Genomic DNA, 22,048 nt, shown 5'->3' on the forward strand with positions numbered 1-22,048 from the left:
AGGGAAGTCTCAAGGGAAGAAGCAATTGTCCAGACTGCAGAGAAGGAGTAGAGGAGAAGAGAGTCGCAACAGAGAGAAAGAAACAATGATGATGATGATCGATGATGGGATGAATATTTCGGTCGGTCGGTCGGGCCTTGGGCTCCATCCGTCATTATTATTGAAGGCTGGTGTAATTTTACACTTCCATTTCCAACAAATTCATTACGGACCAACCTGAAACTACATTGAGGTAGACTAAAAGTCCTTAACTACGGAGTACTTTCAAGTCCTACGTAAGAGTCCTAGACCGTTACCGCCCTCAGCCTTTTTCGCCCTGTCTCTCTCACGTGTTGCTGCTGACTTGTCTTCTTGTTGTCCTGGAAGGGAGTGAGTGGATGTGGGCTGGCTATTTTTGGTCTTTCCGTGGTTGATTTACCGCGTTGTCTTAGATTGATTTCCCAACAATCTCGCATGGCGCTTCAATGGGCTAACGGTGCTTTTGGTATAGCCATCAGTGTCTTAGGACTCCCAGGGTATTATTAATAGGTAAAGTCAGTCTGATCATTGCCCGAGTGAGGTTGGTTACGAACTTTCCTCCACTGACACTCGGTGTTAATTCATTCGCCCGTTGCTCGAAGGACAACAACTCTCCAGCCCGCCAAGACTGGAGAACAGAGTGGACAAGACGAACTCTCGCAATTTTGGGGTTGGTTAGGACAGCAACCCACGCCGGTCGCTTTGTCCACTGTATCACCCACTTTTTGCAAAAGAATATACACAGAAACTCTCCGCAAGCATGAAGGTTGTGTTGATTGGGATTGAATTGCATATCACCCTAAATGATCTATCGCAAGATGCGCCAGATGCTCGCCTTCTGTACAAGTTCAGGAAGGGGCTTTATCGTTATCATACAAAAACTGGAGGCACGCAAGGTATCATCGTATTAAGTGTGCTGCGCATGTTGAACAGCTGGCTGACAACACTTCAGCTTAACAGAAGAATTTGTACAACTTCTTCCACGCCGGCCACGCCGCTTGTTCGGCTTGTTCTTGTTCAATCAGATATTGAATATCCAAATCGCGTCGACCGGTCTGTAGGTCCATGTCTTTAGCCCGAATAATGGGAGTTTTGTACCATACTTTGTATGGGATGTAGAATGCGAGCACAACAGGCGCGGCGAGGTAGGCGGAGAAGAAGTTTTCGACCAACTCTGAGGCAGACATGCTCGCATAGCCGGTGGGAGCAAATCCAACCCAAAACTGGGCCACCAAAACAAGGCAGTTGAAGGCGAACCCAACCCAGGATCCAATCAAACCAGGTTGGGATCGGAAAGCCAATTCATTCAGACTATGACCCTGCAACTTCCACGCACGGCGGAAGCGGATATGGCAGAGACAGATCGAGCCCCAGGTGAAGATGGATGAGAGACCTGAGATGGCCATCATCCAGCTGAATGCCTCGGATTGCTTGGAAGATGCAGCCAGGAAACCAAGTGCACCCAACGACGACGCAATCAGAAGAGACCAAAGAGGACGGCCCTTGCGGTCGATATAAGCCAGGAATTGAGGGGCTTGGCCCTGCTCGGCTAGAGCTGCCAGAGTTCGTGAGGAACCATAAACCGAGGCGTTGCCCACTGATAGCACAGCAATCATGATCACAACATTCATGACAGACGGTAGTCCCGAGATGCCGGCGTTCTTGATGGCGATGACGAAGGGGGATGCCTTAGCATCGACGCTGGAACTTCCGTTGATAAGCATCTCATTGTCGTAAGGGACTAGCAAACCGACAAGCAAAAGTGACAGGATATAGAACAAGGTGATACGCCAAAACACCTGCTTGATAGCGGTCGGAAGGGACTTGCGAGGGTTTGCGGTCTCTGCTGCCGCGAGACCAACCAATTCAGTACCAGCGAAAGCGAACGCGGCGTTGACGAAGACACTGCAAAGACCCTTGAATCCGTTGTGAAAGGCACCCGGATCATGCCAATAACGTGTCCCGATATAGCCACCTTTGGGACCCCCACCGCAATCCAAAACGATACCAAGAATACTGGCTCAAGTTAGTCAGATCCATGATAACTCTCATCAGGTGTCCCTAATAAGGGAATGTGCGCCTAGTCACTCACATAAAGCCAATCACCGCAAGAACCTTGATGATCGAGAAAACAAACTCAGCTTCTCCATAACCCTTTACACCAAATAAGTTGATGGCCACGATCAAAACCCAGAAGATGGCGACCCAGGCAGCACTTGAGATACCTGAGTTCCAATAGTCGACGGTCATGGAAGCAGCGACAATCTCGGTCGGCAGGACCACTAACCACTGCAGAGCATAGTTCCAACCCATGGCGAACCCCCAGGCAGGATCAATGAAACGAGTGGAATAGTGGGAGAAGGAGCCAGCAACTGGAAACAGGACAGCCATTTCACCCAGCGCATGTACGGTGCAGTAAAGCATACAGCCGATCAACGCATAGGCAATCAGGACCGATGCAGGACCACCCGCAGCCAAGACCTTTCCGGAGCCGACGAAAAGACCAGTACCTGAGTGACTCGATGAGCGATTTATGCTAGGGTCAGGCATCGTGAGGATTACATACCGATTGAGCCACCAATAGCGATCATCTGAAGGTGACGGCCTTTGAGCTTGCGCTGCAGCGGGGATTCAGCAGTCTTCCTTGCAGCTTGCTCGATGTCGTAAGATGAGCCATCAGCACCGGAGTGTGCGGTGGCCGTCACATGAGCATTGGGGTCTCTTTTGAAGCTGTCCCAAATCCTCTGTCCAATGCTTCCCTTAGTTGTTTCAGTCTCTCCATAGGATGGAGGAGGGTCGGCGGACGAGGAGGCCTCGGGTTTGGATTCATATTTCGGCTCCATGAAGTCTTTCTCCATGGCTGATGGTGTGGATAGTTGAACGGTAGTGGGAGGATATCGTGCGTTCTCGCAGACACTATGGGCTTAGAAAGACAGCGATTTTGTACAGGTAGAACTGCAATATGATGAGAAGGCGAAGAAAGAAGAAAGAAGAAGTAAGGTGAGATGATAGAACTTGTGGGAGAGAAGTGGCTGTAGTGCTAGGCTACGGTGAGTGAATGAGTGTTACTGAGCCACTTCGGTAAGCGCCGATGGAAGAGGCACGATCGGTTTGAATGTCTACTGCATTCACGGCAGAGAAACACTAGTTGAGAGCAGGGAGGAGAAACCAGGAAGCTCGAGACCTCTCGTGGATTGACATGGGATGCCAGCCAGTATTTAAATGAGTAGGTCAAGGCCGAGAAAGAGGTGAGGACCAGCCTTCGGGGGGCAAAACTACATGGCATACTCCTTGGTCTGGTCTAAATGAATGACACCAATGCTTTGGGGTTTAATCGCCCACCATCAGCATGGAGAAGGGAGGGGTGGGCCAGATTGTGCCGTTGCAGGCATTGATACGGCATAACCTACCATGTGGCCGAGCCAAACGGGCAGGACAGTCGGAGTGGAACCAGTCCGGGGGAAAGCAAGCTAGTGACGGTCAAACTAAATTGCTTGGGATGAAACCTGCCTGACTACTACTAGCCAGCTACGGTAGGTAAAGCATCCGATTGATATTCTGGGGAAAATCCCTTGATTTCATGAACGGACTTGATTGCCACCTGAGCTCATGATTAAGGTTATTCCAATTCTCATTGGCTGTTATCAGCAGCATTATTCATTGTTACTTTTGGCTTGACAATTAGTATTGATAAGTGCGCGTTTGCCAGCAGCTGACTTGCTAATCACAATCAGCCACACAACATGGGGAAAGAACCTTTTCAACCAGACTAGACCTAACCATGACTAGTCCCGGGCTTTCCTGGTACTTACTTATCAGTACAAAGAGATTGCCATGCTATGGTGATCAACTATGCGAATTGACTATGACTTTCAGTCGTCTGATCCCACTGAACGAAGATGATTGCTCCACAGACTGATTAGAGCGACAGTCAAGCTCCGCATTCAGACACAGAACAAATTCCAGCACCGCTCAACATAGCACTCGCCCAGAAACCGCCCAGAAACGCCCAGCTGACCTTGGTTCCCCCGCCACTGGGGGGATGGGGGTTGTCCTTAGTAAAGAGCCTTGGTCCACGCCGAATAATTTCATCGTTAAGGTTCCGACGCCACTGGTAGTGCAAATTTCCGAGCCAATAGCCATTTGCTCCCACCTCTTAATCTACACAAGAGGAAATTGGTAAATCGTGCCGGTGCAGCCAGCAGTGTGATAGTGATGAACCCGTAAGCAACCTGTTCCAACACGTGTGCTGCAAGTCAGTTGAGTTCAAGGTTGGTTTCAGTTCTTAGTCTACCTTTCATAGACAGGGTCTATAGAGTGGAGTTCTCCTTATCTACGGACTCTACGCCGGCGGTTGATAGCTATCGCTTTTATCATTACTATCAATATCCGCTATCTCTGAGCTCCTGATAAATAATTATATTCTCCTTCTGATCAAAGATCGTTCCCACATGCACATCGCTCATGCCTCATTGGGATTCCTCTAGAAACTCACCGGATACCTACAATTCGGCCCTATCAAAATCCCCTTCTATCGGAACCGCCCCAAAGGAAACGTCATATAGTCTTCGTTTGTTCGACGGCAGATGGGCATCCTCCCTCAGTCGTGCAGCTATGATCGAGATTGAATTCGCGCATATCAACTGGAACCAATAAAGGAGCCAAGACGCATAGTTGACAAGAGGCTGGCCTCAGCTAAGATACGGATACCTGGTCAAGTGCCCAGGAGCCCTTGTGCTCATGCCTCGCCGCAAGTTTACGATGCTGCCACATCTGGCTGGCTGCGAACTACGAGCTATAGGTACAAGTCTTTCACCCGGGAAAGCCAAGGTCCTTTTTCGTAGTCCCCTGTAACGTGTTCGCCATCAATTCCAGAGATGCGAACAGAGAGTGATTCATGGCTGTTTCGATTGGCCGACGTATACTCGGCTTTAGCAATCCAGCTGCATGTATTCCCAAGTGCTGACAAGAAAATTCTGGATTTGCATTGCAACGTGGCTGTCACCCGCCGACCACTTTTCCTTCCCAAGGGCTTCTTCACCTCATTCTCGAAGTTCTCGAAGATCCTGAAGGACGGAAACTGTCTCATTGCGAGCCCTGTTCTGGAAAGGATTGCTCAAAGGCAATTCGCACACCCTCCCCTGTCATGACGACGGAGGCCAATACAAAGGAGGATTAGTGCCAGCCTACTGCAATTTTTCGCTAGCAGCCAGGATCGAGTGCTCGCGGCAGGGGAAAAGCAGAATCCCAAGGGGACAAATCGAGTCGTTACCCGCGATTCTGTTGTGGCTTCGGCCAACATCCCACTGATACATGAGTGGCGTTACACTCAGCTGGGCAGACTATCAAAGCGATAAAGACGAGGAGGATGGTGTGACCTTCCTTTTATTCTTCAACCACGCAACTGCAAATATTTGCTCGACTCACACTTGATGGACTTGGAGAGTAGTTGTGACAGACTTGTTCAAAGCTTCGGCTCCTCTCATCGCTTCGAGTGGCACTGGGTGGGCGCTCAGGACCCCAAAATGATATAGGACCGAGCAATTCATCGCCATCCATAGACCGGGCCGGGGATAGCGCCAGGCTGCCTTGGAGAACCGGTCTTGCATATCGGTCAATACGTGATGCTCGCAGCCAAGGACTTCAGCCTTACACCACCGCAATAAACCCTGTCGACGGTGAAATTTCGTACTACCAACAATAGAGGACGAGCGGACTGTAGTCTGGTATGTTCAGAAGCATGCTGAAGAATCGAATTAGGTGTCAGTCACTTTGAGTGATGTTCCAGCATAGCTAGATACTATCTCTTTGGGGAAATCCCCTAGTCACTGCATAGACCTGCCAGGCTTCGCTCTTTGTCTGTGTAAAGCAGGGAAGAAAAAGCGAGTAGGGGCTGAGGGTTCTGTCCCGGCCCCCGAGTCTAGCCATCCGCGAACCTCGATGCGCAAAAGTTACCACACCATGGGCGCTCGGTCCCTGCACTGATTTGTTTTGCGCGATGTTACCCTCACTCTGTACCAGACCAGGCAACAAAGCATGCGGCGTATCCGAAAGCCAATAGTCGATCGCTCTTGGTGCCTCCTAACAAGCCCAGCTTTCGGGCACTCTAACCATCCCGTGGTGGCTGCATCCTCCGCTGGATCTGGCGGAAATTGATTTAAGCTTGTCGGCCCTTGTAAACGATTACATTTAGTGTTGTATCATTTATATCAGCGCACGCGCCAGTCCATGGGGATTGTAAGCCCGACAGTTAGTCAGGACGGTAGCATCGAGGACAGACAGACAATTTCATATATGACACCGTTCAAGCAAAGAATCGGCCCACCCAACCGGTGATCTGACACCCGGAGTCGCCGGTTTCAGTTACTGCATAGTTGTCCGACATTAAATCATCATGGCTTCCAAGTCGTTATTGAGTTTGGAACAGAAGGTCATCTAGGGTTATCTCCTAAATGCGGGCAGTGCTGAAAATGCGGGGGAGAGCAGATTCTGTTACCTAACAGATTCCACACCACTCCAAAAGGAATTTCTGGGGTATCTGACACTTTTGCTCACTTGTCATGCAGTCGGTCGGTCGGGGCCGCGTGCAATACGAAGTTTCGCTTGGTTGGGGATGCTGACATGACACCCGCATCTCTGGCAATATCAGGAACCAGAGATGATCGGTGGTTATACCGTCCATCTAATTGCTCAATTTCTCGTATACCACCACATTTTACCATCGTGTTTTGACATCATTCATTCGGGGGCCTGGCTTCTAATCTTGGCTCTCGTAATCGGATTCCAGTTGAATGAAGTCACATCCCCCTTTCTGCATCTGCCTCGGTTCAGAATACTCGCTCAGGATGCCAATAACAGACACTACTCCGGAAGACAAATTTGCGACCGATTGTTCGCCACCTAGCAGCCGAAATGCAATCATGTGGTAACCATCAAAGAACTCAAACAAAGAATAAATGAGACATCACTACAGGTCGTATATTCCAAACCACTGGATGCCGGCGTAGGCGCGGACCTTTGTCACCAAATAGACGCTGGGAACGGAGCTCAAATTGTGGGGTGATTTCGAACTCCTTCGGTCGCGTCATATGGTTAAGAGGAAGGACATGTTCTAGAACAATTAGGACACTGAATCGGCTCATTGTAGTTAGATCCGCGAAATTCGAAAGTCACTTAAGTAGGTACTGACTAAGTCTAGGTTCTCAAATGAAACCCAGGTGTAAGGTAATCCTGGATATTAGCCAATGGCTTGTTCATGCCGAGTGAACAGCACTACGCCCTTATACACTGACTGAGGAGTGACGGACTAGTGCTTATATTCAGGAGGAGACGGGGCTCACTGGCGGGCTGATATGTACCTCTGTGGAAAATTTGTACGTATTTATATTGATGCATACAATCAGACGCGTTCGCATGCTTCAAAATGAGGCAAGATCCCTTTAGTGAGAGCAGGACAACAGAAGATACATGAAAATTAAATTGGTCATTAAATATAAGTCGAAGTAAATCATCAATATTCATTGGATAATTGAAACAGAGCTTGAAGAATCGTGAATATCATGAGCTTTATGCGCTACCAACAGGGCCTTCGCCTCCAGGGATCAACTGAACAGTCTCTTTAGCCTACGGGACACGAAAGCAGGAAGACGACGGACATACCATGCACACGTTATTGCCATTGAGCAATATCTTAGGAAGCTTGACTTGAGCACCCGAATAGTCGCTGCTAGCAGTCAGTATGGAGATCTAACCACAGCTCGATAATTGCGAGGTGATCTTAAGCAGAGACATGGGGCAGCCGGAGCCGAATGCAGAGTCAGAAACAATCGTTTGACTTACAATTCCGTCACATCTTCCAAGACCATGTCTGAGAGAAAGTCAGCTTCTTGATTCACGCAAGGCAGAGAAGTCTTCATCACTTACTGACGTAGTCATCGAAACCGAGCAACGTACCGGAGAACTCTGATTGATGAAAGGTTAATGATTTTGTCTTAGAGAAGAGAAGCCGGGAGCATTTACCCTTATCGTTCTTCATGATGACCCAGATTTTAGATCCGACACACTTGTCGATCAGCTCTAGTCCGAGTGTCAGCACGATGGCAATCATGTATACGAAAATGATTCGGTGATTACCAAGAGGAAGCAGTTGAGATGCCATAGTGAGAATTTTTCTTTTGGATGAAGGTACCGAAGCAACGATGATACACGAGAATCGGATACAATGTCAGGATGTGGTAATTGTGGCTTCGAAGCACCAAGAGACGACAAAATGCTTGATCTAGAAATCGACGCGGTGGGCGGAATGCGTGATGATTCCATTCAGCCTGAGGACAATCTTGGCACATCCGCTGGAGGCCATGTTTATCCGTCCCGCTTAGTCCGCCCAATCAGAGAGCGCAACTCGGGTCCCTTACTGTCCAGTACTGTACCTTGAATGTTTCAAAAGGTTCTTCTGAGTACCATATTTTGACCGACTTTCAGGGGAGCTATCATCGTGTTTAGTGAACACCGCTATTCTAATGTGAACAGCCGAAGATTCCTATAGAAAATTCAAGCGGCTAAGTTTTGGGAGTAGGACTATGCTGAACCATAAACTATCATCGAAAGTCTCTAATCCGCAATAAGCGCCCTGCCATCACAAGGACCGAAACAGAAGTAACCGCGCGTGGATAGCATTCCATCTTCTCCAGTGTTCAGTTTTCAAATTATAAAATGCCCGTCCTTGCGTCAACACTTATACGGTCAGTTGCACCCTCTGTTCCATCTTATTCCATCCTTTAACGACTATTGACAAGAAAGGCAGATTTACATCGCCAGATCCAGCTTTGTTGGCAGCCAGCTGGTCGAGGTCGCTACGCTGGTCGTGCGCCCCAAGCCAGCAGCAAGGACTTGGCATTTCTGCGAGCAGATGCTACGCGATATTGGCGAATTCAGGTATGACCATGAGGCCTGCTCCAGAGGCTGCCGCTCGCCGGCTACGCAGACATCTGCCATGGTCCGACTTATGTAGGCGACTTTCAGTATCTCAGACTGGAACTCAGGGCTCCGTCCAGGCAAGACCAGCCGCCTCTTCTGTGGTTCGAAGGAGGGCCTGGGGTTATGTGGGGCCAAAGCCCAGAAAAGGTCTGGGAGAGGTGAGGCGATCATATAGCTCAAATACTACGATAGCCTCAGATCTAGGGTCGCTCGGGTCATTACAAAAGTCCGAGACGTCGACTCTATTGAAGGATCCCCAGAGGCCAGTTGTGCCAGAAAGTGCGATCAGTAGCGGTCCAGGGACTGCGATTGAGGGTCACGTTGCAGTACAACAAATTCGCAAGGACATAGCCACAGACTCGGTAGCCCCAGACTTCTGGAGCCATAAATTGCAAAAGAGCCCGGAAGGGAAAGACATAGTTGTGCACTATTGCCGGACCCTGAAAAGCAGCGAAGATGTCGCACAGCTTTTCTTGGAAGATGATATTATCGGGCTTGATTTGGAATGGAAGGCTTCGGCTTCGGCATGGGACGGCATTCAAGGCAACGTATCGATGATTCAGATCGCGAACCGACACCGCGTTGCACTCTTTCATGTTGCGCTCTTCAGACCGGCAAGAGGCCTCGCCGACCTTGTGCCACCCACACTGAAGCGCATCATCGAAGATCCGGCAATCACCAAGGCTGGCGTGTCGATCAAAGCCGACTGCACCCGTCTCCGCAAGTACCTCCAGATAGATGCGCGCGGGATCTTTGAACTCAGCCATCTTCATAAGCTTGTTAAATACTGTCAGTCGAATCCGAAACTGATCAATAAGCGACTTGTCAATCTTAGCGAGCAGGTGGAGGAGCATTTCGGACTGCCGCTGTGCAAAGACGAAGTCGTGCGGTGCGGCGAGTGGACAGCGGCCTTGAATTATCGCCAAGTTCAATGTGGGTTCCTTTCTGCTTCTCAGTATTAGAAAACTGCTGACCGGGCCTTGAAAAGATGCTGCATCTGATCCTTACGCATGCGTGTGCTTGTTTGACGCGATGAATGCTAAACGACAAGCGCTCGAGCCGACGCCTCCTCTGCCCGCCCACGCCGAACTGAATATACCTATTCGTACTATTTGCGATGCACCTGTCACTGCTGACTTAGAAGAAATCGAAGTGGTGCAATCCGAAGAAACCCCCGAGAACCCGAAAGACGCCATCTGACCAATCCGTATTCGGAGAGCAGATTTATTTCTCTTTCTGGAGATATACTATCCATTAAGGAAGGCATCTCATCGCTCCAACATTGTTGGAATACGCTTCTACAGCAGTCGTCCTCCATCTTAGGACATTGGAGTCTGCCTGCTGCCAGTCCGATAGAAGATAAAGTTCTAAATCACTACTATGATCTTCTAGCCTTGATCCTTTTGACTTGGGTTCGAAATACCCAGCGACTGAAGAGAATATTGCGGTCTAGATGTGAGACTATTTTAATTGGTGGCTGCAATCTAGCTAGGAAATGTCAAAATATATCTCTGACTAGAAAGGGTATATTTGAAACAAGCAATATACGACGCTGAAACATGCCAAGAAAAACCGTATACGGCAGGAACATGTGGGACACTCCTGAAACTACTACTACCCTCTCAAGGGTAGGACTTTAGACAGGAGAACCTCCTGGCGGCAAAGCGGACACTCCGGCTTCTCGCGCACCCAGTCGCGAACACATGTCCAACAGAAAACATGCCCGCAGGTGGTGGCACTCGGATCTTTGAACAACTCTAGGCATAGGGTACACTTGCGTTGTTGGCCTGCAGGTATCCAAGGAACGGCATTCGAGTCCTCGGCGAAGTCGTACCGGGCACGGCTAGCCGGAAGAAGCGGAAGCGAAGACGGGTTTTCGATGGAAGTTATCACCGCGTCGCCTTGGCCGCCGGCTCCAGCGACCTCGGACTGAATGTTTTGGCCTTCATGCTTCAAGCCGGCTGCTACCTTCTTGATGTGCAAAACGCCTTGGACTGCAATTTGTAGGACAAGAAGAACGCCCAAAACTTCATACCCAACGCGTTGCTCATTCTCGTTGATCTTCTTGGTGAAAATATAGCGCAAGCCCCAGAAGCGTTTTGACAGGTGGTAGTAGGCGCCGGTGAAGTAGAAAGTCGCGATGCTGACGGCATAGATCGGCGACAATGAGGTGATCGAGTCGAGGTTATCGAGGATGTATCGTTGTATGCGCAGCTTCGAGAAAAGAGAGCCGGACTGCTTGCAATCATTGCTCGCGCCTGTCGTTGTTGGGGCCTTCTTGTACTCTTGGCGAGCAATGCTACGTTCGAGCTTGGCTCGCAGTCGTTGTCGGAATGCGGGGATAATCCGCTGAAGCGTCCACGGCAGTAGAACGCTGCTTAGGATGTATCCGATCCGCCGAAACAGAGATGGTAGCTGCAGTGTGTCGTCCTCCAATTGCACCAGGTCGCAATACTCCTCCCCCAATGTTCGATTCCCGATCAAGGTGGTAAGAGAGAAATATAGGATCTCCGTCAGACGTTTGATGGCCTCGGAATGAGTATGCGCGAATCGAGCACCCCGGAGGGAGCGGGCGATCGTTTGGGCTTGGTTGGTCAAACTCGCGGTCAGGAAGACATCCTTCTCGTGAGAGCGGATGATGTCCGGCGAGGTAGCGAAAGGGTAGAAGTGACCCGAAGGACGTACAGAAGCAGTGGAAGCGGGAGCTGTGGTTATTGAGAGATCTTCGTCTGCCATCTTGAAGGAAGTCAGAATGAACAAATATTATGTGGTTGGACCACGAAGTGAGTAGTGACAACTAGCAAGCTGAAGATGAAGTCATCGGCCTAATCACTTCTCTTTATCGCGGAGCGTCCGCGGAGGAGAAGCCTGGAGGGTTTCCCCAACGGCACGGCAGGAGCCAAAGATACCTCGGTAACACTCACGTGATTATACAGTTGCGTCCAAAATTGGAAGCCGGCGCCAAGAGGAGCCGCTAGATCAAAAGCGGAACAAGTACGCATCCTCCAGCCAGGCTAATCCCGAAAAGCCGCGCGGAGCCGCTGGAAAGTCAAGACTGAAACCGTCCCTGAGCTTCTTTTTGTCTGGTCTAAACACTTGCGGGTCATGCATGATTGAGAGTATTCGTGCTCGTCAAAACTCACCCTGAGTCGCTTTCTGACTGCAGTGTTCGTCGTCGTCGTCGTCTTCTTCTTTCTCTTCTTCCATATCTTCTTGCTTTTCCCAATTCCTTTCCGGGGATCTACTTCCCTTGTAGTTAATCCCTATTCTTTCCTTGGTTTCCCCGTCTCACTGTTCTAAGTGCTGACAGAACCGGCGCCGCTTCTTCAATGGAATATGGGTCCTGATCAACATGCTCAATTGGATGGCTTCAGTCTTTTCCTTCCCTTCCCTTCGCGAGTGGCGGTGATTCTACTGGCTGGTATGCTAATCTCTCCAATTCTAATTCGATTACTCTCCTACCCTGTCTAATCGTTGTTGATTGCATTTGGCAGGGTTCTGGGGTTGGGGTGCCAATTTGCAGTATCTCTCAAAAGCGAATATTGTGGGTTGATCCCCCTCAGTCTATCCTAGTCCTTCGTCCTCATGACATCTTTGCTAATGATCTCCAGGACGTTCCCTCCCTTATTCGATATCCACACCGCCAGTCACCCAGCCAGCAGCCTCACTACGCCTCCGCATATCGCTTAGCCACTCTCCTGACCATCCCTCTTGTGATCTCCCTCCTCATCTTCTGGCCCGTCACCCATGGCTCTCGACAACGCGTTGAGTCAGTGGACTACATCCCGCAATCATACTTCTTTATCGCAGCGATCATCTTAATTCAACCCTTCATACGTGTTGCGCGCACGGGGCGATTCCGCCTGTTCACCACGTTAAGGCGCATCTGTGTTGGTGGACTGGCGCAACCCCAAGATGGCAAGTTTGGGGATATTCTTTTGGCTGATGCTTTGACAAGCTACGCCAAAGTCCTAGGAGACCTGGTCGTCTCATTCTGCATGTTCTTCACTGGGGATCTCACCAGCACATCGAAGCCAAATCGCAAATGTGGGAACGATTACCTGATCCCCATCGTTATAGCCATTCCTAGTATGATCCGACTTCGCCAGTGTCTCATCGAATACTTCCGCGTATGGCGGGGTGGGTATAAGAACGGGAACACAGGTGCACAGCATCTGGCCAATGCCTTGAAATACGCCACCGCATTTCCTGTCATCATACTTACAGCGAAGTTGAGGAATTACAACCCTCTAGAGTTCTACGGGTTCAGTGAAACCGGGCTCTCGCGACTTTTGTATGTATTTCCTATCACCCTAGTGGCAGAGAAAAGAGGTGGGGGTTAATAGCCTTGGATCTTTAGGTTTATCTGCACATTTATCAACTCCGCATATTCATTCTACTGGGATGTCACCAAGGATTGGGACTTGACTCTTTTGTCGCCCTTGCGTGATAACCCAGAATACCCATTCGGCCTCCGTCGCCATCGGTTCTTCGCCGTTCGTCAGTACTACCTTGCCATTAGCATTGACCTAGCCATCCGGTTCTCGTGGCTATCGAGATATATGTCAGGTTTCGTCTGGCTAAGTGACACGGAATTCGGAATTTTTGTCCTCATGTTCCTTGAGGTCACACGCCGATGGATGTGGATCTTCCTACGAATAGAGACCGAGTGGAGTAAGTTCCCTGCAGCCACCACGTTTCCTTTTCTCTGTATCACGCACGGCTAACGCTGCGACACAACAGTCAGGAACAACCGTGGTCCAGCCCCAGACGACATTTTGCTTGGCGAATTCAGCGGCAAGCTGGATGCGGACTGATTCACAGAGCGTACGTGCATTTTAGATCGTGCTCCGTCCATACATTAATATATATTTATCTATATCTTTCCATGTATAGACTTTTATGTTCCGAAATTCTTCCGGCTCGTAGTCTAATCCATCTTGTTTTTGTTGCTCAACCGCACACAATGATATGCCTGTATCCTGGCCTTGCATTATTCAATTGGGCTGTGACACGTGAGGGTATTACCGATAAATCCCTGACATATTAGACAACTGGTACAAGAATATCTGAATTGCCTCCAATTACCTGCAAGCATCAAAGAACAACTACGTCTGACGCAGCACTTTGGATAGATTCGCATTAACTTAATTTCATCAGAATCTGATATTAGACACTTCGACTATGCTCGAAAAGGAAATTGTATACTAGAGACAACAAAATGCATCAATGCCACGAGATGTTATGCACAGGAAATAATATAGTTAGACACAGGAATGGGGTAAGATTTGGACGAAGGTATATGGAATCAGCGCGGAAGATAACCTAAAAGTAATGTGAAGAACAGTAGATACGAAGGTATAGCCATCCACTCGACAAGGATCATGCCCGGTCCTGAGGCGGATGACTATCGAATAAATCTTCTAGGTATGCGCTCGGAGTCCTTCCGGCTGGCGGAGAGGCTAGATTTACGGTGCTGGTGGAAGCTTCGACGTGAGACCGCCGGGTGCTGCGACGAGGAGGGGTATCCTGCTGATCGTGGTATTGAGGTAGACCAGGTGACTCGGGAGGACTGGGGCCAGACTTAGTTCGCGCATAGCCTTGTGTTGGAGGACCCCCGAGCCCCGTCAGATCGGCGGCGGAATAGCGTGCATCTTGGGTGCGCGGGGGAGTCCCAGCGTTGTTGGTGTTGTAATAGCCCGCGGGGAGGTAGCTGGAGCGGCGAATACCACTGCCGTGCTGCATTCCGGCGGTTGGGGAGAAGAAGAGCCCGCTGTTGGCGCTGGGGCCCTTGGAAGTTCGATGGTGTCGGTGGCTGTGGTGGCTGTGACGGTGGTGCTGGTGATTACCGGCTCCCCCGAGCTTGTCGAGGGCGACGCCAGGTCCTGTGGAGGAGGATCTTCGAGCGCGTGACTTTCTTCTCTTCGAACGCAAGAGGCCTTTCGACTCGGACGAGCGCGTCATTGCCGCTTGGCGGACGGAGCGATTAACAGACCACGCAACTATACCGCGCCATGCTAGAATTGCAAGCCCGATGGCCCCCAGAACTGCTCCAACGGCAATGAACAGGGTTCCCTCCGGGATATTAGACTTCTGCATATATGGCGCATCTGCAGTCGGCGGCACAGTGACGATGGGGTAACCGTCTGAGGACGAAGATGAAGTCGCTGATCCAGTAGATGTTGACGAGGTATCTCCACTAATTGACATAGTTGAAGCTGTCGTTGTGGCACTACTCTTCGAGGAAGTGGTAGTTGTAGCGCTTGTCGAGGACGAGGACGAGGACGAGGATGATGATGAAGTTGTGGTAGACTCAGTGCTCGAGCTCACGCTTGTGGTGGTTGTCGTACTGTCGTCCGTTGTCGCATCTTGGGCGACGGATACTTGTGCAAGAAGTATGGCAAGAAACACGAAAAGCAGAGTGATTGGGGGTCGACGGGCCTTTCCGGGGCCCCTTGATAGAGCGACCATGGCCGTTGATATTGATCACAGAATCACAAAATGCGCAAAGGCGGTTTGAGATGCGGGGATGAACGTTCTCGATAGCGCAAATGTCGCCCGATAAAGGATCGCTGACGCAGGACAGATCTAAGCATAGCCAAAGGGCAATGTCACTTATCCAGACGGCGCGAGTATATTAAAGCGAGTGTTTCCTTAATCTGATTGCATCAACAGCGGCTGTCTCAAGGCAGACGGGGGGGGGAGGCACTATCAGGCGAGTCTCCACCCAACAGAGAGGGTCTAAGATCAGATCGGCCGACGGCCTGAACTAACGACGGATGCAAAATGCGGGTAGGGTTGTCAGAAAAAAACCATGCTGAATAGCGAGAGACAGGCGAGCGAGCGCTTGGAAGTCAACAAGTCAACGATGCACAAGTGCGACGACAACGGACAATAATAATCAGCGGCAGAGGCAATAATACGGGGGGTGGGTTGCCCCGTGCTCCGTCTGGACCCTCCATCCCTGCCTAAGGCCACAGTCTAGCATGTTCACGTGATGGACATGCAGTGATTGGAGTCGCTATTTATGGGTATTCCTGCGTTGGTTCTGACTAGCTCGAGATGAAGGTTCAAGACATCTCATCAAGTGTCAATAAAATAACTAGTAACCGTAATCCGGCCTCCAAATGCCCGCATTCCATCCAATCACGTGGCCATTATCGATAACAACCAGATCCAGGCGCATGCACTCGAACATAGCGTACATCACATTTCATATAGCGTCATGAAATTTCGCAAAGGGGGAAAAAAAAAGGAGGAAACTCCAGCATAAAGATAGGCAGTGAATTTGGCAATATTTGAGATGAACAAACAGAACAAGGAAGCTGAACATAGTTTACGATGGGCTTTCTCCAGGAATCAAACAAATCATTGCTGCTTCTTCTGCACACTAGCGGCGGTGTCCTTCTCAAACGCAGCGTAAGGAACCTCGAGGCTCAAAAGAGCACTGAGACCAACATACAAGATGAGAAGACAGAAGAGGGAAGCGAGCAGGCCCATGATGATACCTAGATGCAGTCAGAATTGAGGCTGTCGTAAACAGAGCGTGCTGCACATACCTGGTGTGAAATAGTGGTATTCGCGGAAAAGAGTCTTGTTCGAGGGAACATCATCCCCTAGACCATGTGCTGAGAAGTCCCGCTTCAGGTCCATGTGGACAGGGTCTTGGTAGGAAGCATCTTCAGCTTGGTAAACACCGGCATCGGAGTTCACGGCTTCCCTGGGCGAAGTGATGTAAAGGACAGTGTATTTCTTCGATTCCGGTAGTCGTCCAACGATATCAGAGAGAAGGCCATCTGTCGGCATATTAGGAGTTTACTCTGGGGAGATAAAATGTGAAATGGCTTGGGTACGAACCATTATCGGAAAGCTGGTGGCGGCGCTCAGATCCCTGGGGAAGGACTGGAAAGTCAAGGCGAATGACACGGGGCACAGCGCCAAAGTCGGGGGAATAAGTGCCAGCTTTTAAAAGAATGTTAGCCCAGGCGGCCATGCGCAGCTTGTCCATAGAAAGATACACACCGGAGGCGTCGATGATGGTAGATTGAGCTCCGCACTCCGCTTCAATCAATTCCTGCACCTTTCTTGCTTCCAAGACTCCCACAACCTCGTTCACAATTGTCTTCGACCGGATGGTACGGTCTTTTCCAGTCAATTTCGCGCCGAGACGGGGTGCGGACTTGAGGGTAGAGAAGTCGTTGCTGTGAACACCAGGTTGGGAAGCGATAACATAGTAGTCGGAAGGACAGCCAGAAAGTTTTGAAGAAAGGTCTTCCAACAGCGAGGAGGCAGTCTTGAGCTGTGCGGAGGTAGAGAGATTTCTAAGGGAGCTGTTAGCTGGCTCATTCGTTGACGCTGAAGGTCCGCCTGCGCGCAAGGTTGGTTGTTCATACTCGGAGGTCGAAGCTAGGAAAAAGGGAGAAGTGTCACGAAAAGCGCTAGTCGTAGTCGCCCCCAGAGCGAGCAATGAGAGAGTTCCCAAGCGCATGGTGGATGAGCAAGATATGATTATTTAAATAGATGTAGTGCTATCTGGAAAACCCCCCGGATGGATGATGTTGGAGCCAGGTGTGATGGCCCGCCGGCTCGGAGGCGGTCGAGCCAAACTTCGGCACGGCACGGTTTAGCTTCCTTTACAATTTGTACTCCGTTCTTATCGTGCATTTTTTTTTCAGTGAAATTTTGCACAAGTCCTTCGATACCTATACTATAGCAATTTCAACTCACTGCTGTGCTTCATATATCAATAATATCTTTCCAACCGTCAATAACTCTCTCTCACTGCTCCCCCCCCAGAATGGGTCCTCAAGCAAAGAGGAGAAAGGTGGCCAGCAAAGTTGAGGAAATTAACTTCGACCCTGCTGACCGCGAATCATTCCTTACAGGCTTTCGCAAGCGAAAGCAGCAACGAATCAAGCATGCACAGGAAGTGGCAATCAAGAAAGCGAAAGAATTGAAGAGGGAAGAGCGCAAGAGGGTAAATCTTATGCTTGTGCCAAACCGCTATATCCAGGCTAACTTCAGCGTCGATCTAGATTCGGGAAGAACGAACTGCTGGTTTCCAACGTGCGATCGAAGAACATAAAAGACAACTTAAAAAGCTGCAGGCAGCGGAAGATGGCAGCGATGGCTCAGACCAGGAGAGCGAAGACGAGGAGAACGAGGAAGAGGATTGGGAGGGCTTTGCGGAACCTCCCGCCGTGGACTACGAAGCTGAATATATCGACGAAGACAAATATACGACGGTAACAGTGGAGGAGATGGATACCTCTAAGGAAGGACTCTTCCGATCGACAGTCGACGATTCCGATAATGAAGACGAAGGATCAGAGTCAGGGTCTAGAGCGACTGCCGATCCCATCCCGTCTGCCGAACAAAGCAAGAAGCGGAAGTCCGACACCAAGCCCAAGAAGAAGAAAAAGAAGTTCCGTTACGAAAGCAAGGAAGACCGCAAGGTGACGAGAATGAAGGAGCGCGCATCTAAATCGAGAAAGGCAAACGCTCGACGCGAACGTTCATGAGCATGGAGCTTGCATTTCATAATCTTCACATATGGTGACAACGCACATGGACACTCCTATTAAATATACTCTATGTACCTCTCGTGGCAATGATGAAAATGTTTGACGTCGAGTCAAAAGATAAACAAGGTTGCAAGGACGAGCGGAGAACCGGTTGGTGGGATCGATGACAAACCAGCTAGATGACAAGACGGACAGAGACTGCCAAAGCCGCTTCCTGCCGACAGGAACGTAAGAAATCAGGCTGTGATGTGCAGAGGGATAGAAAGCTAAAAGAATAGTATATGTGGAAAAAGAGATGCTGGGTCCCCCGTTTGCCGGCACTTCGCCACGCTGGCCTTTTAGACATTGCTGATAGAGACCTCAAGGTCGTGGAGATCCTTCTGCAGCTCAGCGTACTTCTTGGCCATCTCCTCATACTTGCTTTCCCATTGGTCACGAGAAGCCTCGAGGGCCTGCACCTTGCGCTCGTAGTGACCAGCCTTGACGTCGGTTTGGCGGAGCCTGGAAACACCAGCGTAGTCAGCATCAACTTCCCTTGAGCGCGGAAGGAGAATCAGGGGATAAAACATACTTCTCGTTCGTCTCGCGCAAGTTCTTGTCGGCATCCTCGGCCTCCTCTTCCAGGAGCTGCAGACGTCTCTGGAGGGCTTCATTCTGGGTATCGTGCTGGGCGCCCTGGTTGGCAGCGTCCTTGGCCTCCTTGAGGGCAGTCTCAAGCTTCTCCACCTCACCCTCCAGAAGCTGGTTCCGGTGGTTGAGGGATGTAATCTCCTGCTCCTTGGCCAGGTTCTCCTGCTCCAACGTCTTAACCTTGGTCTTGAGTTCTTCAACCTTCTCTTGAGCCTCCTCGGCCTCAAGGCGGAGGTTGTTCATTCTCTACACCAGCCAGGGTCAGTCTGCATTTCGGGGAAAGTTTATTTTGCTTTTTCCGTTTATGAAGAACGAGCTGCAGCAAAAATATGCAAGATCGAGAAGATGAGGCAAGGACGATAGGTGGTGCAGGTAGGCCTTCGGGACAGCTTGGAAGCTACCCCGCCAACAGGGGGGGGGTGGGAAGAGGGGAGGGAAAAGGGTGACACTCACCTCCTTAATCTTATCCATTTTGAATATGTTATTTGCAACGAGAAAATATGTACGAGTGGAAGAGAGTAGGATGTATGTAGTGGAAACAGGTTTTCGCTCAGCGAGAAACCAGAGAAGGAGGACAGGGTGATTGTATGCAAGATGGGGAGTGGGACAGATGGGAATAATAGGGAGGAAAGAAAGGGAAGTGGAGGAGGCCTTAAGATGAAGGTTGACTTTCTTGCCTGGCGCTGGCGGTCAGCCGCTAGCACTACTACTTAGTACTAGCGGGTTGGGTCTTAGTTGATCTGGTATAGGGGCCGTGGCTGACGGGCAAGCGACCGTAGAATGACTGTGTGGCTTTCCCCTTTCACCAGCCCCGTCTCCACGGGCAACCGCCTGGCAAACACACTTCCACACCCCCCTCCCAATCTCGGTTGCTCGTGATGTCCCCATCTAGAACCACTTTGACTGCCTACTCGACCACTTTCTCTTGTTCCAGACGCATTGCTGGCAAGGGTCACCAGATTCAATACTTCGACAACTAGGACAACCCGATTCTTGCCATTGAATGCGCCGCCGCGATCCATAACCGCCGCCATGTTGGCACTCCGCGACCAAGAAAACCTGGTGCATAATCACCAGACAGTCGCCGCGTCGAAACCCTTGAATCAAGGCGTGAGACACCTACAGCCGAAGACGCCCGGAGCTCGAGCACCGAAAACGCCCTTCAAGGTCCCCTTGAACAATGAAAATGATCCCTTAGCTTTTGGGAAGAGGACTGTGAAGGGAGCAGGTAAACAGAAGGAGCTCGCCAAAGATGCCTTCATTACCCCACTAGGTATGGGACAATAGGCGTCATCTTACTACGAGGGAAGTCGATTTGATTGCTAAGATGACGCGTTTCTTGTCCAGCGGACCCCCGTTCACGAGCCCCTTTGGGTATGAAAACCACAAATGCCAAAGCTAGAGGCCTACAGACCCCCGCACCGCCTGGAGGGACGGCGAAGCCAGAGAAGACAACCAAAAGGGGCTCAACTCAGAGAGTGAAGAAGTTCTCTCCCTTTGTCGAGCAGGCGCAGCCAGAAATACAGTCCATGCCAGTGCAGGATGACGTTCCTGATATTGAGTATATGCCGCCCAAGCCCAAAGGTCGGTACTCCAACATATCTCTCGCTCACCGGTTTATAATGCTTAACAGCAGCAGATCTTCCGGACCATCCTGACGAAATCACATACGATACTACATTCCCTCAATTCCAGCCGAAGAACCTTGCACGGGGGTTGGAGAGCGTGTATGGAGGGGACAATGAAATTGGGCCTGATGGACTTACCAGAAAAGAGCGCAAATTTCAGAGAGACTCGGCCGCCTACGACAAAATGGTTGATGATATGATTCTGAAGCAAGTCGAGAGTATCGGTTTCGAGGAGCCATCTGAAGCCGAACAATCTGAGGATCCTCCTGTGGAGGAGACGATGAAACGTCGTATCGTTACCCGCCGTACCAGGGCGACCGCGGGCTTGGCCAGAAGCACTAGCAATGTCTCTACGATCCGGGCTCGTGATGCTGCTACCGCCCTCTCCGGCACATATCGATCAGTCCCCCGCACTCGATCGGCTGCTTTGACTAAACCGACGACAAAGGTGACAACGTCCCTGTTTGCTCCAAAGAAGCCCAGGATCCCTAGCAACTCATCGTCCATGCATCATACCGCAGTGGAAGCGAACTCCAAGACGACTTTGGGGTACACTCGAGGCCGCGAGGTGTCGTCTAGAATGAGTAATAGGACAACCACTCCGATAGACCGGGATACAGTTTCGAAGGGCATCATGTCTCCGGAAACCTACCTGCATCCTTCTGGCACGCCACCCCTGACCTCCAGGCGAGACGGACTTCCCATCTTGGGTGCTGATGAGGAGCTCCCGGTCTACGGGGAAGATGAAGAAGCTCAGAATTTTCAATTGACGCTGTGATGACTATTTCGCATATGAGAGCAAAGGCCTACAAACTCGGGGGGAGGGTTCGGTGTCTCAGAAAGTTGATCCCTTTTTTTTTTTTTTTTCACTTGGTAGTTCCATGGTGTTTCAGATGGTGCTTACATTCTGTCCCTTCTCGATGTTTTACTTTCATTGCGTGCTATGATGAGAAGCAATTCCTTGGAAGACAGTCAAGATTGGGGAATTCAAGGGGCGTTTTTGCATTGAGGTTATTTGATGATATGATTACATGCAGCATTTAGCTTGTGAGACTTTGACGCGGGGGAAAGGGAATTAGGGCGATCGACAGGCCATTAATGGTTACTTGCATACCCAGCATGCATACGATTTGCAGCATATTAGTGATAATGGACACGGTATCCTCAGGATCAGTCGTCATCACCAGCGAGAGAGTCAATATAAGTGGCCAGGGCATGCGTTACTAAGAACATTATCCGAGTGATCATTCGCCTGGGAATCGTTTCAGCACT

At 50.2% G+C, this 22,048-nt stretch overlaps 10 protein-coding genes across 10 annotated transcripts; 4 read left to right on the forward strand and 6 right to left on the reverse strand.

Annotated features, from left to right (window-relative positions):
* Positions 1-555: 555 nt before the first annotated feature.
* On the reverse strand, positions 556-3,273 carry BO97DRAFT_403583 (amino acid permease GAP1). The gene is made up of 3 exons (XM_025694770.1): positions 2,585-3,273; positions 2,111-2,528; positions 556-2,034 (listed from the first exon to the last, which is right to left on the reverse strand). The coding sequence occupies exons 1-3, from the start codon at positions 2,874-2,876 to the stop codon at positions 972-974; spliced, it is 1,773 nt and encodes a 590-aa protein (XP_025554782.1). The 5' UTR covers positions 2,877-3,273; the 3' UTR covers positions 556-971.
* Positions 3,274-7,428: 4,155 nt separating this feature from the next.
* Positions 7,429-8,312, reverse strand: BO97DRAFT_403586 (RNA-binding protein LSM5). Its single transcript, XM_025694771.1, has 6 exons — positions 8,152-8,312; positions 8,038-8,094; positions 7,942-7,980; positions 7,858-7,885; positions 7,678-7,741; positions 7,429-7,623 (listed from the first exon to the last, which is right to left on the reverse strand). Exons 1-6 carry the CDS (start codon positions 8,174-8,176, stop codon positions 7,585-7,587), a joined length of 252 nt encoding a protein of 83 aa, XP_025554783.1. The 5' UTR covers positions 8,177-8,312; the 3' UTR covers positions 7,429-7,584.
* A 28-nt stretch (positions 8,313-8,340) lies between these two features.
* On the forward strand, positions 8,341-10,401 carry BO97DRAFT_218210 (3'-5' exonuclease). The gene is made up of 4 exons (XM_025690631.1): positions 8,341-8,539; positions 8,591-8,759; positions 8,822-9,927; positions 9,983-10,401. The coding sequence occupies exons 2-4, from the start codon at positions 8,731-8,733 to the stop codon at positions 10,192-10,194; spliced, it is 1,347 nt and encodes a 448-aa protein (XP_025554784.1). The 5' UTR covers positions 8,341-8,539; positions 8,591-8,730; the 3' UTR covers positions 10,195-10,401.
* A 68-nt stretch (positions 10,402-10,469) lies between these two features.
* Positions 10,470-11,842, reverse strand: pex10 (ubiquitin-protein ligase peroxin 10). The gene has a single exon (XM_025694772.1). The coding sequence runs from the start codon at positions 11,728-11,730 to the stop codon at positions 10,609-10,611; it is 1,122 nt and encodes a 373-aa protein (XP_025554785.1). The 5' UTR covers positions 11,731-11,842; the 3' UTR covers positions 10,470-10,608.
* Positions 11,843-12,095: 253 nt separating this feature from the next.
* BO97DRAFT_468509 (EXS domain-containing protein) lies at positions 12,096-13,850 on the forward strand. The gene is made up of 5 exons (XM_025699753.1): positions 12,096-12,415; positions 12,489-12,538; positions 12,606-13,288; positions 13,355-13,668; positions 13,738-13,850. The coding sequence occupies exons 1-5, from the start codon at positions 12,331-12,333 to the stop codon at positions 13,809-13,811; spliced, it is 1,206 nt and encodes a 401-aa protein (XP_025554786.1). The 5' UTR covers positions 12,096-12,330; the 3' UTR covers positions 13,812-13,850.
* Positions 13,851-14,183: 333 nt separating this feature from the next.
* Positions 14,184-15,796, reverse strand: BO97DRAFT_403589 (uncharacterized protein). The gene has a single exon (XM_025694773.1). It carries the CDS (start codon positions 15,463-15,465, stop codon positions 14,377-14,379), a length of 1,089 nt encoding a protein of 362 aa, XP_025554787.1. The 5' UTR covers positions 15,466-15,796; the 3' UTR covers positions 14,184-14,376.
* Positions 15,797-16,065: 269 nt separating this feature from the next.
* BO97DRAFT_468510 (Ac45/VOA1 transmembrane domain-containing protein) lies at positions 16,066-17,553 on the reverse strand. Its single transcript, XM_025699754.1, has 5 exons — positions 17,388-17,553; positions 17,017-17,315; positions 16,852-16,956; positions 16,554-16,790; positions 16,066-16,502 (listed from the first exon to the last, which is right to left on the reverse strand). The coding sequence occupies exons 1-5, from the start codon at positions 17,480-17,482 to the stop codon at positions 16,363-16,365; spliced, it is 876 nt and encodes a 291-aa protein (XP_025554788.1). The 5' UTR covers positions 17,483-17,553; the 3' UTR covers positions 16,066-16,362.
* Positions 17,554-17,791: 238 nt separating this feature from the next.
* BO97DRAFT_468511 (rRNA-processing protein RRP17) lies at positions 17,792-18,515 on the forward strand (the record flags this gene model as incomplete). The annotated part of the gene is made up of 2 exons (XM_025699755.1): positions 17,792-17,971; positions 18,030-18,515. 2 exons carry the CDS (start codon positions 17,792-17,794, stop codon positions 18,513-18,515), a joined length of 666 nt encoding a protein of 221 aa, XP_025554789.1.
* On the reverse strand, positions 18,485-19,771 carry BO97DRAFT_403591 (tropomyosin). The gene is made up of 3 exons (XM_025694774.1): positions 19,602-19,771; positions 19,090-19,394; positions 18,485-19,019 (listed from the first exon to the last, which is right to left on the reverse strand). The coding sequence occupies exons 1-3, from the start codon at positions 19,617-19,619 to the stop codon at positions 18,857-18,859; spliced, it is 486 nt and encodes a 161-aa protein (XP_025554790.1). The 5' UTR covers positions 19,620-19,771; the 3' UTR covers positions 18,485-18,856.
* Positions 19,772-20,009: 238 nt separating this feature from the next.
* On the forward strand, positions 20,010-21,643 carry BO97DRAFT_468513 (uncharacterized protein). The gene is made up of 3 exons (XM_025699756.1): positions 20,010-20,421; positions 20,496-20,732; positions 20,788-21,643. Exons 1-3 carry the CDS (start codon positions 20,181-20,183, stop codon positions 21,552-21,554), a joined length of 1,245 nt encoding a protein of 414 aa, XP_025554791.1. The 5' UTR covers positions 20,010-20,180; the 3' UTR covers positions 21,555-21,643.
* The last annotated feature ends 405 nt before the right edge of the window (positions 21,644-22,048 follow it).

Source organism: Aspergillus homomorphus (genome assembly GCF_003184865.1).
Source record: "Aspergillus homomorphus CBS 101889 unplaced genomic scaffold BO97scaffold_5, whole genome shotgun sequence".
In the NCBI taxonomy this organism is placed as follows: domain Eukaryota; kingdom Fungi; phylum Ascomycota; class Eurotiomycetes; order Eurotiales; family Aspergillaceae; genus Aspergillus; species Aspergillus homomorphus.

What these genes read in the sequence shown, in the direction of transcription:
- BO97DRAFT_403583 (XM_025694770.1), bottom strand. Translation starts at nt 2,876, where the DNA reads ATGGAGAAAGACTTCATGGAGCCGAAATATGAATCCAAACCCGAGGCC. An exon ending in CGCTATTGGTGGCTCAATCG is followed by an intron (nt 2,529 to 2,584) that starts GTATGTAATCCT and finishes CGAGTCACTCAG; the next exon opens with GTACTGGTCTTTTCGTCGGC. An exon ending in CTTGCGGTGATTGGCTTTAT is followed by an intron (nt 2,035 to 2,110) that starts GTGAGTGACTAG and finishes AACTTGAGCCAG; the next exon opens with TATTCTTGGTATCGTTTTGG.
- BO97DRAFT_403586 (XM_025694771.1), bottom strand. Translation starts at nt 8,176, where the DNA reads ATGGCATCTCAACTGCTTCCTCTTG. An exon ending in TTGGAAGATGTGACGGAATT is followed by an intron (nt 7,742 to 7,857) that starts GTAAGTCAAACG and finishes GACTGCTAGCAG; the next exon opens with CGACTATTCGGGTGCTCAAG. An exon ending in ATGGCAATAACGTGTGCATG is followed by an intron (nt 7,624 to 7,677) that starts GTATGTCCGTCG and finishes GAGACTGTTCAG; the next exon opens with TTGATCCCTGGAGGCGAAGG.
- BO97DRAFT_218210 (XM_025690631.1), top strand. Translation starts at nt 8,731, where the DNA reads ATGCCCGTCCTTGCGTCAACACTTATACG. An exon ending in CTTGCGTCAACACTTATACG is followed by an intron (nt 8,760 to 8,821) that starts GTCAGTTGCACC and finishes CAAGAAAGGCAG; the next exon opens with ATTTACATCGCCAGATCCAG. An exon ending in GAATTATCGCCAAGTTCAAT is followed by an intron (nt 9,928 to 9,982) that starts GTGGGTTCCTTT and finishes GGCCTTGAAAAG; the next exon opens with ATGCTGCATCTGATCCTTAC.
- pex10 (XM_025694772.1), bottom strand. Translation starts at nt 11,730, where the DNA reads ATGGCAGACGAAGATCTCTCAATAACCACAGCTCCCGCTTCCACTGCT.
- BO97DRAFT_468509 (XM_025699753.1), top strand. Translation starts at nt 12,331, where the DNA reads ATGGGTCCTGATCAACATGCTCAATTGGATGGCTTCAGTCTTTTCCTT. An exon ending in GGCGGTGATTCTACTGGCTG is followed by an intron (nt 12,416 to 12,488) that starts GTATGCTAATCT and finishes TGCATTTGGCAG; the next exon opens with GGTTCTGGGGTTGGGGTGCC. An exon ending in ATCTCTCAAAAGCGAATATT is followed by an intron (nt 12,539 to 12,605) that starts GTGGGTTGATCC and finishes AATGATCTCCAG; the next exon opens with GACGTTCCCTCCCTTATTCG.
- BO97DRAFT_403589 (XM_025694773.1), bottom strand. Translation starts at nt 15,465, where the DNA reads ATGGTCGCTCTATCAAGGGGCCCCGGAAAGGCCCGTCGACCCCCAATC.
- BO97DRAFT_468510 (XM_025699754.1), bottom strand. Translation starts at nt 17,482, where the DNA reads ATGCGCTTGGGAACTCTCTCATTGCTCGCTCTGGGGGCGACTACGACT. An exon ending in CCACCAGCTTTCCGATAATG is followed by an intron (nt 16,791 to 16,851) that starts GTTCGTACCCAA and finishes ATATGCCGACAG; the next exon opens with ATGGCCTTCTCTCTGATATC. An exon ending in ATACCACTATTTCACACCAG is followed by an intron (nt 16,503 to 16,553) that starts GTATGTGCAGCA and finishes GACTGCATCTAG; the next exon opens with GTATCATCATGGGCCTGCTC.
- BO97DRAFT_403591 (XM_025694774.1), bottom strand. An exon ending in TTGCGCGAGACGAACGAGAA is followed by an intron (nt 19,020 to 19,089) that starts GTATGTTTTATC and finishes TGGTGTTTCCAG; the next exon opens with GCTCCGCCAAACCGACGTCA.
- BO97DRAFT_468513 (XM_025699756.1), top strand. Translation starts at nt 20,181, where the DNA reads ATGTTGGCACTCCGCGACCAAGAAAACCTGGTGCATAATCACCAGACA. An exon ending in TGCCTTCATTACCCCACTAG is followed by an intron (nt 20,422 to 20,495) that starts GTATGGGACAAT and finishes TTTCTTGTCCAG; the next exon opens with CGGACCCCCGTTCACGAGCC. An exon ending in TATGCCGCCCAAGCCCAAAG is followed by an intron (nt 20,733 to 20,787) that starts GTCGGTACTCCA and finishes TAACAGCAGCAG; the next exon opens with ATCTTCCGGACCATCCTGAC.